General features: G+C 40.0%; 1 protein-coding gene across 1 annotated transcript in view; it reads right to left on the reverse strand.

The window, feature by feature from the left end:
* Positions 1-11,606, reverse strand: part of SALL3 (spalt like transcription factor 3) — a 23,334-nt gene extending 11,728 nt beyond the window's left edge. Inside the window, exon 1 of the mRNA XM_030552604.1 lies at positions 10,938-11,606. Within this exon, the coding sequence (XP_030408464.1) occupies positions 10,938-11,016 (79 nt within the window). The 5' untranslated portion in view covers positions 11,017-11,606. The remainder of the gene's footprint in view (positions 1-10,937) is intronic.
* Positions 11,607-13,673: the final 2,067 nt, after the last annotated feature.

The following is a 13,673-nucleotide window of genomic DNA, read 5'->3' on the forward strand; positions in this document are numbered from 1 at the left end:
AACTTAAAATATGAAATGTAATAAAACACTATAGTTAGACTAATAGAGCCCACTCTTGCTCCCACTGAAGTTGATGGCAAGCCTCCCACTGAGTTCCACGGGCGTAGGTTTGGGCCCTGAAAGACTGGTGAAAGACTCCACCTTTCGGCTTCCCCTCCAATAAAACAACAGGAATATAAATATCCAGAATACTTTTTAAATTATAGAGCCTGATATATTCATCTTTTTTTTAAAAAAATAATCATTTTCTAAAATAGTATTTTTTAAAAACAATGTAGAAAGTTATCTTTTTAAAATAAACTCCAAAACACAGAAAGAGTCCAACCAATTTCGCCAATCTAGAAGAGATCATTATGATATTTTTTATGAATTTTTTTTTTAAAGAATAAAAATACTAACAATCTTCTCAAAGCTTCACTTTCTATACTGGCAAGCAAGCAGATGTCATTAATTGTAGGAAACATTAATCTGACATACAGACATTAATTGTACAGTGCCTTGTGTAAGTGCTGAGATTCTTTACAGAATTATAGACTACGTACCCAATTCTGCAAGCCCTTACTTGAGTGAGTAACCCTTACTTATGCAAGGCTATTCATGCAAGTAACAGTTTTTAAGATCAAGTCCCATACAGACACTTTGAAAAAGAACTATGCAAGTGAAAGTGGTGAGTTCTAAGTATTCTAAGGAACAAAAAAAAAAAAAAAGCAGTCACTGGAATGAAATGTATGCCGATATGTTTTGCACTTAGCTTCCTACATCACTTTCAATTTTAATTATTAGTTTAAAAAACAAAACAAAAAAGTGCCATATTGTGCCACTGATTTTTAAACACAACTTCCCATTGATTTCAGTGGGGACTTCTGCTGAAAAGTAGATCGCTCCGTGTCGCCCATATTTATCAGAAACATTATATTTTGCTGTCTGATAGAATTCAAGCATCACACTTATATGAATAGCTGTATAGGCTAGAGAGAATTCATCTCACCATTTTATCATATTCCAGGCTGTTCAACCTTTTACATCTGTCATAGTTTTAAGCCAAGTGTTTTTTTATATTAGTCTGGACTTGTACTGCTGGTGGAATACTTTAATCATTTATTTTGCATTTGCTTTATGTTTTACAACTTTCCTTTACTCTTCCATGTACTAAAATAAAAGTGATTAAACAATGCAGTATTTTATCATTTTTATTTCTGCTCAAAACAATGATTAGATAATGAAAGTGCTACTACAATGAAGTTTTACATGGACTTTTTTTTTTTTAGTTAATACAGTAACTGCTTCATCTTGTAGACATCCTGTACTTGTTACTGAAGCAATAGGAGTTGAATGTGAATTTTGTCTGAGTTCTGACTTCAGGGTTTGAGCCACTAACTTCTCAATTATTTGATTTTTCTCATTAGCAATTCAACAACTAAGAGTTATTGAACTGCTAATAGTCAAGGGATGAAAAATAACTTTACAGTCAGGAAGGTTACTGTATGAAAACTGGTGAAAATTTGTAGCCAACACATCCACAAAGACACTTAAGGCCAGATCTTCAGCTAGTGTAAATATCACTGTAGTTGCATTGACTTCAATAGATGGATGCCAATTTGCACCAGCTTAGGGTCGGGCCCTTTGTTTGAATTTTTCATGTTAATTTATTTGAAAATGTTTTGAGGAACTCATTTTTATCATTGCAGTATCTTGTACTGCTTGTGTGCTCTGTTGGCACTATTTGGGAGGTACAAGGTGTTGATGTGAAGAGAATTCTACTTTACTAGTGTCACTAACTATACTCATCAAATGCTGCTCATATTTCAAGCAATGCATCTCTATATGGAATACAATGTTAATCTTTTCTCTTGTAGTCTGAGAGAAACAGAGGGTGGGAACATGACTTAAATGGTACAGAGACTCTTCCAGTTAACATGAGGAAACGTGTAAAGTTAGGGAAAAAACTGGCACAGCTATGAACCCCATGTATAAATACATAGAGCTTGTAGACCTTATTTCAAGAGTCTTGTATTTTTACAGAAGGACATTCTCTTATATGGTACTGGAAAGCTAACATTTTTTCAATATCTGTGAGAGAAAAGGTAACAAGGGGATGTTTCAGAGATACTGAATACCATTTACTGCTATTAAATGGGCTTAAATTAAGTATTTCAGTCTAGTAAGAATAACTCCTAAATACACGCTGTTAGCTAAATGCCATTTTTCTTAGGACGAACAGTTTTACAATGTGAAAGGAGCCAAAACTGTTTCACTCTGTTTCAGCTTGGTTCCTGTTTTGTTTTTATTATTATTATTATTTTAAAAAAACCACTTCTGGTTTTGCAGATAAATTACTTGTAAAGCACCTTTTCAATTATATTTGGTAAGGATCCTTACAATCTAAAGTAATGTTCTCTGGCAGTGCATTGTTTTACTATACATATTTGTTCCAGTGGCATCATAAAAGCCTTAAATTGTGTGCTTCATAATTGTATATACTTTCACAAGATAATTAGATAAAACAATAAAACACTAATTTTTTAGGATTAGTATACTTTCAAAAGTTAATGTGTTACTTAAAGTTTTATAATCAAAGAAATATATTGTGAAAGGTCTAAGATATTTGTTAAACAAAATGTTTTCTAAAACTTTTCAGATCACACGCAATAGTAATAATAATGGCAATGAAAAAGCTGCAAAATCTCTTATTTGTGAATCAGGTACAGTTACAGAGTATTTAATAACAGAAAATCTTTAATCATTTAAAAAAGTATATGCATTTCTACTGTATAAAGTTAAAACTGCCAACCTTTTTCTGTGAAGCAGCATATGAACTATAAAGAAGTTTCAGCAAAAGACAAATTACCCTTCCCCCTACTAGTTAAAGATAAAAATGTTTTCTAATCACAAAACTAGATGTAGAAATCTCTTGCATGCAAGTCTAATCGTTATTTCAAACAGCAGGTCTTAACAGTTTTGTTTGTATCTGTAGCAAAAGATCTTATAAATATGCTTCCCAATTACTAAAGATTAGTGAAATATAGAATTGGACAAATACTTATAATTCATTTTGTCAGAGCAGACAAACATTTTTTCAAGCATAATTTTTATTTGTTGAACATATATAAAAAAACCAAATAATTGTATTTTCTTCCAAAAATATTAACTTTCCCATGAGCTAGCAACCTTACAATTGATTGATTCTTGAGAACAATATTACTACTCTTTGCTTTAACTTTATCTCCTAAAATGTACAAAGCATTTTAAAAGTTTGCTTAAATTGTTAGAAGACATTTATTTTCTTGCAAATTAATTCTTTTTAACTCTTTATGATAGCTCTGAATCCCATAAAGAAAGATGAATTATCACATACTGAGCCGAAGCTGTGAAACAGGAGGAGACAAATAGAGACCCCTACTGTGTTTAACAATGGAGAAGAAATTCCAGGCTCAATAGAAAATTTTTCTGTCCTTTTTCACAGACCACAAAAGCTGTTAATATGGATTTGAACAGTGGAGGGCACTCTTGCTATGCAAAAACTTGTATTGACCTGGCACACTTAGCTTGATCTATTCAGTGGCCTAAATCTCAGAATTTGTTAAGTAACAGCCACCTGTGGCACTGTCACTAACTGTCTTCTGTTTAAAACATTTGCAGTTTCTAATTTGTGCAATGAAGCACTAGTTAGCTAAAACACCAGTGCCATTATGTATGCATGCAGATGTGGAAGGGATGCAACATTCACGATTTGTTCTGACTATCTGTGCAAGATATTGTATCAAATAATAAGATATTTTGTTTCAAGACCATATATAATAAGCTATTCAGTTGGCTGATATCACATTATATATATACATTTATATAATTAAATATACACGAACACGCTAACTTTTTTTTGAAACACTATTTTTTTTTAAATTAGGAATCCTTACAGTTTCAAGGGTGATAACTCTAACATAGCCAGTACTGAAACAGAGTACAAAGTCAAATAAGGCTAAAGAATTAAATAAAACACCATAATATCCTTGTTTCAGAAAGTTGATGATTAACTAAGTCTTAAACTACTTAAATGTAATTTTAGACTGCCTAACTCTGCAAAATAAAACAGACTAATGTCTGAACAAACACTGAAAAAATGGCCAGTCTGTGTTTACAGGACCACAAATATGAGAAGCCAATTACGAACCCAATCCTGCAAAGGCTTATGCACAAGAGAAATGAACACACAAACATTTAAGTCAATGAGACTACTTCTGTGAGTAAAAGTTACTCACGTGCACAAGCTTCTGTAGGACCGAAGTCCAAGTAATTCACTGCTAATTATGTAGCTCAGTCATTTTGCTCATTTGCCATTCTCTGTACTGCAGTGTTGTGTTGGATAACTAAAGCTGCATAAAAAGCTAAACAAACCTATTACTGCTAGTCGTCTGCAGTTTATGAAACATATTACTACACAGATATAAAATCATACAATGGAATTACCAAATAGAGCTATTTGGAGGGCTCTCTTGAAATAGTGAACAATAAGGCTGTTTTGATTAATTGAAACAAAAGTGCTGTGGCACCTGCAGGGTTAATTAAGCAGTTCAAGATGCAAGGCTGCACAAAAGGAAACCTTTTTCCTTCTTTAAGAACTGTAAACACTTGTCCTGAACTAGATGGGCATTTGATAAGTTGTACAGCATGTAGCAAACTCACAGGGCTCTCTAGTTAACACTCAAATTCAGTGTTAACACTTAACAGAACAGTGGTAAGTCGTGCTGCCAAGGTCAACTGCACAGATGTACTAATTGTATTATAAGCTTGACATCTAGTGGCCACCCCTGGCAGGGCAAACCAGGCAAAGGTTAAATCAGCAAGCCTTGTTAAAGCACTTCTAACTACCCACCCTCAGGGAGAGTCCTTCGGAAGCTTGTTGGCACTCCATGCAATCCCACCTTTTCACTGAGACCAAACAGACTTTCTATAGTGCGCTGGACACTAATGCACAGAAAATACAGAAGGGGTGGTCTTGAACACAAAACTTAACCTGTTTAAGTGTGGATTGAAAAAGACAGGCATCCATTGTAAAATATTTAGACATTCTATTGACATTGTCAGAGGTATTATTTATTGGTATATTTTCCAACCCCAGGAGTTTTGATTTTTTGGAGGGAGGGAGAAGGCACAATATTAACAAAGTCAACACTGAGAAAATTAATACTAATATTGTGTATAGTAAATTAGAACAAAATAAAAACCTAGAGTCCAGTGTCGTTTTGCTCAGCATTTCAAATCATTATTTTAAAATGTCACAAGTTTGTTTTCTATAATTCATTTATGGTATGATTTTTCTAGCTTTTTCCAATTTCCAATATCCCCCCCCCTTTCAGCTCTCCCCCCCAAAACCAAAAACAAACCACACACATCTGGAACAGAACAACACTTAAAAATGACCCTAAAGGTACATTATGGTTTAAACCTTGCTCAATTTATTCATGGAAAACTCCTATAAAATTCAGTGGGAGATTTTACCAAGGTAAAGCAAGGAGGATTTTGGCCCTCTACATGGAAATGTACTGTTCAACAAAAATGTACAAAATTATAACTAGATTTAACAATACTTCCTCTGAAAAGTGTATAGTACATTACTGTCAGCTTACAGAAAAATATTCTGGTTTAAGTGTTTCATGTATGCTTTGTTTTGTATAAAATATGTCAGAACTGAACTATTTTAACGTCATACCAGACCTGTTTTATTATCAGCAAAACTAACTGACTCACCTCCTGAGTCAATGGACAGTCTACAGATTATGCTTGTCCCGGCTTGGCAATCAGTCAATAAAGCATATGGGGCGTGGGGTGGGGGAACAAAAACCAAAAACACAGAGCCAAACAAAAAAAAAGGAGAAAAAAAACCTCCTAAAAATCTTCAAAGACTTAAACTGTTTTTCAGAAGTAGAATTTATGGACGTTTGATTTTTTTCTTTTTAAAATAAATTCTTATTTAAAAAGAAGCTTGAATACTAGCTTCTCAAATGAAATTTTTTCAAATATTTTAGAAAGTACAAGTTGTCAACATTTACATGTAAACATATTAGTATCCCGCTGATACTTATTATACAGAAGTCAGTGTAGCACCTTTGAAGATTTCCCAAAGAAAAGAAAATATCCATATGACCACCTCAAGATCAATGGTAAAACTTCTGTGAGATTAGCAGCACAAAATGAAATGTGACCCACTTTTGCCTTCTTTTTCCATTATCTTGCGTACAACAATCCTTGCGTAAATAATTCCTGATGTTAATCCATACATTTTTCCTTTGAAGAGAATCAAAATTATCTACAACTATATAAGCTACAAAGTTTGTAGATGAATTATGTACAAGAATTCCAAAAGAACTTAAGCAAACAATGTCAATTGTCCTTTCCCAGTAAAGTGGCAATTAATCAGCAATACTTCTATTTTATCTTAAGATATTATTTTTAAACTAAGTAAGCAATCTCTGGTGTTGTTGCTTCAAAAAGATTGTTTGCAAAATCATAAGAGTTTCACGTTTACTGATAGGATACTGTCACCTTTCAAGTTCTAGAGAAAAAAATATTTTGTGTTTCTAAATTATATGATGTAAACTCGGGGGGGTGTTATTGGTTTTTTTATATTTTTAATGCAGATATATTCTTATGCTTGTAGGGTGTATGTTTAATTTATATACACACATATATCTCAAATAGTTTTTTTTAAAGAAAATTGATTACACTGAATTGGTGTAATTATATATGTATAATTTCAAAAGAACACTATTAGTGCAGCTGGTAGATGTTAAAATATACATAATGTAATTCCAGTTCACCTGCATTCAAAAGATACAGGAATTAGAATGTATTATGCATTTCGCAAATGTAAAAAACCCCAACATTTTAATGTAATTATATCCGGTATTTTTAACAGACATTAGGTTGCAAAATCATATTCAAAGATTGCCATTACTTCCTTCCTTTAAGGTATTCCTTTCCTCTCAAAATGAACAATAATACATCTAACTCATTAGCTTAGAACGAAAACACAGTCCAAAGCATCAATTGCCATAGTGACTCTTACTAGAACTTTAGAACAGCAACACTGGAATCACTTTTTTAACTTAATAAAAACTTTGTTTAATTATTCCTGCTTTAAAAATGCTAAGCTCATGCTCTTCACTAGTATCATGGATTAATCTGAGTCAAAATGCATGTAGTATTTCTCTTTTCTTTAGTAGAATATAATTTTTAATTGCCTGTAATCTGTTGATTTAGGAAAAACAGTACTGCTAGAAATTTAAAACACTAATATCTGAAATAATTTTTTTCTTAAAAAGGAAGAGCATATTGTGTTTGATATCAACAACAGTTTTTCCAATTTTTCTGTGGCTCTTTGTAAAGGATTCCCAACATTTTGTTTCAATATGGCATCCTTAAAATGTTGTGTGAATAAATATCTTTTTGTTCATTATTCTACAATACATCTGGCAAAGCAATCTATCATTACCAGTTGTTTGCCAACATTTCTTTTCCTGTTTACAAAAGGCATATTTTACCTTTCCACATTAAAAAATCATTTAAAATGATTTTCTGAATGAAAATTTGTAGCTTATGACATTGTCAATTATCTTCAGATTTCAAACACTTTCTCATCAGACTGCCCATACTGAGACTGTTCTGTTGTTAAACTCGGCTGCATTATGCTGTCGTCCAAACTGACTTCAAAAATTATTTACTACAATTCTAAAGCTTCCATTGTAACATCGCCACCTAAGTTGACTGGCCTCCATATAACTTTAAATACAGCCTGCTGTTTATCTTCAATTCTGTTTTCCAAACTGTCAGGTTTCCTTTTGCTACTGTTCATTTTTAATTATAAGTAATAGACCTATAGAACATTCACTTAAAATGCTTCACTTAATGAAAATATAGTTTGATAATGATATTAAATATATGCTTGCATTAAATAAAAAAGCTTTCTCAACTTAACATTAAGTTATCAACAATTTCTATCACAGAGTGTACATACCGAAAAATGTGTAAAAGGATACAGATAAAATAAAAGCATTATTGCTTTGTTTGCTTTAAACCCCCCACACTCCTACAAAACTGCAAAATGACTCCTCCTCTGTTCTGTCCTGGACTGAGTATTTTTGGCCTGTTGCAAAATATGTTCAGGAACTGTGGCAATATCTTGATTACAACTGTGAATGGAAATGAAAAGCACTGACTTGAAGGACGTGTTTTAATTCTAAGATCTTCTTTGTGCACTTAAATGTATTTGACCTTTTAAATTGTTTTAAAAGTAGCAATATTTGTATTTTGTATTATAACGTGCAAATGGTTTACACTATACAAATGTGCACTACAGATCCTTCAACTTGTTTACACTACTACATTCACCTTGTTCACATTTCTGAAATGAAAGTGAAAAACCAATAATTCTACTCCAGCTTTTTTATTGTTAACTACGAGGGGTTTCATTCCATTAATTTAAATATGTTTTCATAAAAGGGGACACAGCACATTTCGATAACAGCCTTCTAAGGCTGAGAAGTATTTACATTGTTGCATTTTAGGGCTGCTCTGAAAGCCGATTTTGAGCTATTCAGGGACCACAATAATAACGCTTTAAAATTCCTCACTGGGATGCAATGTAGTCCTTTTGATGGAAAGACTGTCTTTCTCATTCGGCAGAAATAAATCCATTCATTTGATCATGTAGTCATTGAGGGCAATACAAAACAAACCAAGTGTGAGAAATTCTATGTGATGAAGTAAACAAAACAAAACCAAAAAAAAAAAATTTCCATGACAAAAAGATTCTTTGTCCTTAATCTACCCACCATATGCAAGCGTTTCTTTTTAGCATATCTCCTGTTCTAATCTCGGGTGACATGTCTACATAGATAAGACTCCCGAAACAAAACAAAACAAAAATAGTTTAAGAATTTTCTTCAATATATTAACTCACCAGAAGTGACATAATGAGGTAATGCAGTGGTCTTCCCCCCCCTACTACTGAAATCGAGGCTGAACATTTAAAAGTTTATAAATGAGAAATTCTTAAACCAAGAACTCTCCCAATAGACACTGTTTAATTAATCTTGTTTCCACAATGCCAAATAATTTCAATTTAATTTTTGCACTGTCACTGCTATCCTTAAACTAAAGTAAAATAAAAAGATACCATGTTTTGTTCTTCAGGTGTGACAGAAAGCAGCATTTCCTTGCCTGTCTCTTATTGTCAGTATCCAAAAGGCTTTTCCAGAAGTGGTTCTCAGCCCCTTTTCTTTCCTTCCCTGGACAGTGGAAACCAACCACCTCCCATCCCCCAAAAATACCTTGGGAAGGAGAAAGAGGTGGTGGCAGTCCTGAGTTTGAAGATTTGCCAATCTGACAGATGTTTTAACCTGATGAAGTGGATTCACACTACCCTAAGCTTCTAGGTCGTGAAGTTCTGATACCATAGTCAAAATCCTCCTTAGGCTCCAACTTTCATCCCTTCCCTCCCCCTTCCCCCTACCTCCCCGCATGCAACTTGTAAGAAATTCCAGTTTTGAAGCGCAAATAAAGCGGTGTGGATTTTTGCATGTTGTTTTGTGGGAAAAAAGTAACAAGGGGGTCTGGAAACAGTGTCTCACTTACTGGTTTATGCAAGAAATAAAAAAGATAAATTGCATGGAAGAAGGAAAAGAAAACTTTCCAGTGGAAGCCCTGAACCTAACCAAGGAAAAGTGAGGGCTGGAGGACAGCCTTTGGAAATTCTACTTCTAATCTGCACAGTTCATTCTATTTTTTAAAAGACTGAACCCCCATTTTCCAAATGTTATGGGGGTGCGGGGATCACTGCAGCCCCGGGACACTTGTTTACTGGCAGTTTGGGCACTCTGGTGATATTAACCCAGGCAAGTGCCTAAATATGTGTATGGGGAGGGGAGATTCATGGCGGATGGGTGGGAAAAATAAACCTTCCCCATTCTATGTGGCTGCTGTGAAAGATGATGGTGGTGGCAGTGATCGTTTGTAGTCATTAGGACTAATATTAATCAGAGAGGAGCCCAGAGGAACTGAACTGAGATGGGGGGCAAAAATAGCAGGGAGAAAGGGGACCAGAGCGCCCAGGCTCCTTGAGAAAAACTCTGCTCCCCCAGCCAGCCAATTTCCCAGCTATGACAACGTCCCCCACACTCTTAGGGGCTGTACCCCCCCCGGCTCCCCAAAGCCCCCTTCTGCCTGGGGGGGAGGAGTCAGAGGTGCAGGAAGGCAAACCCTTCCCACTTAGAAAGTGAGGGTGGGCGCTTTGGCAATAGGGGGCCCCGCAGCGGCCCCGCCGCCTTGAGGAGTGCTCGGGAGCGGGGGGTGACCGAGCGCGCTGGCCCGGTTTGTTGGGAGTATGGCTGGAGCCGGGCTGCTCCGAGCCCCCTTGACGCTGCTGAGTATCCAAGCCAGGCGGAGCTGCCCTGTGCGGCTCTTCCTGCTGCCCCCCGGCAGCTGAGCAGCTCCCAACTTCCCTGCTTAGGGGGAGGAGATGGGGAGGGGAGGGAGGGGGCATTTCTTCGGCTGAAACTACGTCTGGGCGCTCGAGAACAAGCAAATAACCCCAGCTGGGAAGGGAGAGGAGAGCTCGTCTCCGGGGTGCCAACCCCTCTGCCTCGCGCAGCTCCCACAGCCCGGGGCAACTCAGAGGACTCACCCTCCCGCCCCTGGCCAAGTCCAGCGCTGATGAACTCGCCGCCAGGGCCAGCTGGGCGCTGATGGGAGGGATGGCTTCCTGGTGGGGAAGAAACTTGGCTGAACTAGAACTTTTCCGCTGTGTCTCCCGGAGCAGCTCTAATCCTCCCTCTCTGCAGCACGGGGAATGAGCCGTGGCCCGTGATGAAAATAAATAAATAACCGCGCCCCCCCCCCCCATCACAGCCACACAGCAAGAGACACACGGAGCAGCCCCTTACCGTGCTCAGAAACTACCTCCGCCTGCAGCTCCTCGTCCGACTTGAGATGCTGGGGCTTCGCTTGCTTTCGACGAGACATGCTGCTAACTGCGGCTTCTGGATGCTGCTTTTTGCAGAGGCATCAGCGGGAGGGGGGGTAGCCGGAGGGAGGGGGCTGGAAATAATTGATCGCAAAGAAAAAGTCGAGGGGGGGACAAACCGAGCGAGCAAGCTGGGGGATTAGCCGGGCGGGGTGTGCGCGGTGCTGTGGAGCGTGCGCTGCGAGCTGGGGCTGCGCGGATCGCGCATGGGGCTCGGTAATTATGATTGTGAATAATGCATGGCGATTAATGGTGCTGGGGGCGAACGCAGATTGGCCCGGCTCCAGCGGACTCAGGCTGCATATGTAAATGAAGGACGGGGCTCAGCAATTAACCGCTTCCCTCAGCCAAATGATGCGTCTCCCCGGCACCAGCAGCGCCTCCTGCAAGAGGCACCGACCCCAGCAGCAGCCGCGGCGGCTGCAGGGGCAGCCGCAGCAAAACACACAGACACGCACACACAGCGCGCAGCGGGGCTCTGGTGCGCACACGCTTTACACAACATATGTGCGAGCTTCACTTGTTGGGGAAGGTCACGATCTTCGTGTTCTTCTTCCCCGCCCCCCCCTCCGCTACTTTTGCTCGGCTTTCTTCTGCTCGCTGGGCTTTTTTTTTTTTTTGCACCACTCGGCGTCGTCTTCTCTCTTGGCTCCTCTTTCCCCAGAAGTTACTCTGGATGGCATCTGATTTGTGTATGGGCGCGCGTGTGGGCTCGATTTCTGCTTGGTCGGGAGACGAGAAACTTTTGCGGTTGTGCTCCGCTTTCTTCCCCCTTGTCTCTCCTTGGAGCGTCACATTCTTATCTTTTGCTCTTCCTCCGTCCTGCTTCTCTTTTTTCTCCGTCCCCCACCGCGCTGACTTTTGCTCTTTCCTCTGGGGGGTGGGGGAGGAGGCGAGGGGAGGGCGACAAAACCACAAACCCTTGGGCAGTTTTGTCTTTCACCTCTCTCCTTCCTTCTTTGTCTTGCAGCTTCTTTCTCCAAGCAGAACCTCCCCGTTGCTGGTGGTGCGGCTCACTTCCTGTTGTCCATGGGTAGGAAGTTTTTGCCCCCCCTCTTCTCGAGCAGGTTGCGGTGACTTTTTTGGTACACGCTGCCCGGCGTTCGCCCCCCGCCTAAGCTCACTTGTGTGCCCCGTTGGCTAGTGGCAATCGTCTCTCGCGCGCGTGGGTGCTGAGCAAGTCTGATCTCCAGCAAAGAACTCGATCCAGCCCGGGGTCCTCTCTCTCTCTCAGGGTTAGGGCTCGCTTGCTGCGCTGCCTGCAGGGGGGTGAGTTGAGTCACCCCCGCCTTCCCCCCACTCCCGCCACAGCTGAGGTCTGCCGGCTCTCCCCCTACTCAATGCCTCCTCTCCGCGTAACAGGAGGAATGTGCAAATCGAGGTTGCTGCTGGTGCTTTCGGGCAGATAAACTTTCAAGTTTGGGAGCGGTGCGGGTCACACGGCGGCTCCTCCTACTGCTCTAGCTCTCCACCTCCTCCTGCCCCCCATCCCCCTTGCTCAGCAGCCCAATCTGCTCCTAGCCGCCTCCAAGTGCTTGTCTCCCCAGACGCTTTCCCAGCAGCGGCTCGTTGTCTCCCCCCTACGCCCCTCTTTTTAAAGGAGGGCGGGCGGGGAAGGGCTGGGTCCCCCCACCCTGCGCATCTGTTGCCTTGCGAGTTGCTCAGCAGGGAGCTTCTCACTCCCTTCCCCTGGGGCTGTCCACTGGCTCGCGTGTTTTGGGGCGAGGGGATGGTCCACGAGGCAAGTGCCCGTGGGCGTTCCCTCTGCCCTGGCTCGCCTCAAGCTCTGGGGAACTGCACTACGACTAGACTTCAGCCACAAGTTGCTTTTTTTTGTGGTGGTAGTGGTTGTGGAGAGGGACACGGGCGCAGGCACCTCCCATAGCAGCAACCCACCGCTAGGATGTACCACATAGTTACCGATGGCCCCAGCATCCTCTGCATTATCATCGCACAGTGATCAGGGGACACTCCCTCCAGCCCCAACGTTTATTTGTTAGGGTTTTTTGGCTCTTCTGTCCCCCCTTTTCTTTCCTTTCTGAAATCTCACTTACAGGTCAGCCCCTCGGCACTGCGCCCCATCTCTCTTTTGTTTTGCTCTAGTGGCTCTCAGTTTCTCAGACCCCTGTTTGGGACCACAAGAGCAACAGCTCACCTGGCACGAAACAGAAGGGAGCTGCGGGCAGGGGGTTGGGGACAGAGGAGACAGAAGTCCTTGAAATACACTAACCCCGGCTTTTTGGGGAGACTTCTGCGTAAACTTCCCCTGCTGCTAGTTTCTTTTATCTTTTGCATTGTGATATTATCGCTCGGTTTTTGGTTTCTTCGCCACTTTGACGTAGGAAAACAAAATAAGTTAAAGGCGCCAGGTTAGGCCAGTCTGGATAGTTTATGGCCACACACGCTTTTAGAGAGGTTTGTATTTTGGGTGTTCGTTTTTGTTTTGTTTTGTTTGTTGTTGTTGTTTAAAAAAAAACTTCAACACATCCTAAAAAACTAACCTAGAAAGGGCAAAAAAATGGCTTTAAATGTTGGACGTCTGTCTGTTTTCTACCTTCCATTCGTGTGATTTTAAAGGTCGACCCCTTTCCAGCGCCTTCTGCATTTACAAATAAAATACTTCTTGCAATCTCTAAATTCTAACTCTAACTTTTCT

Source organism: Gopherus evgoodei, chromosome 2, assembly GCF_007399415.2.
Source record: "Gopherus evgoodei ecotype Sinaloan lineage chromosome 2, rGopEvg1_v1.p, whole genome shotgun sequence".
Taxonomy (NCBI): Eukaryota; Metazoa; Chordata; order Testudines; family Testudinidae; genus Gopherus; species Gopherus evgoodei.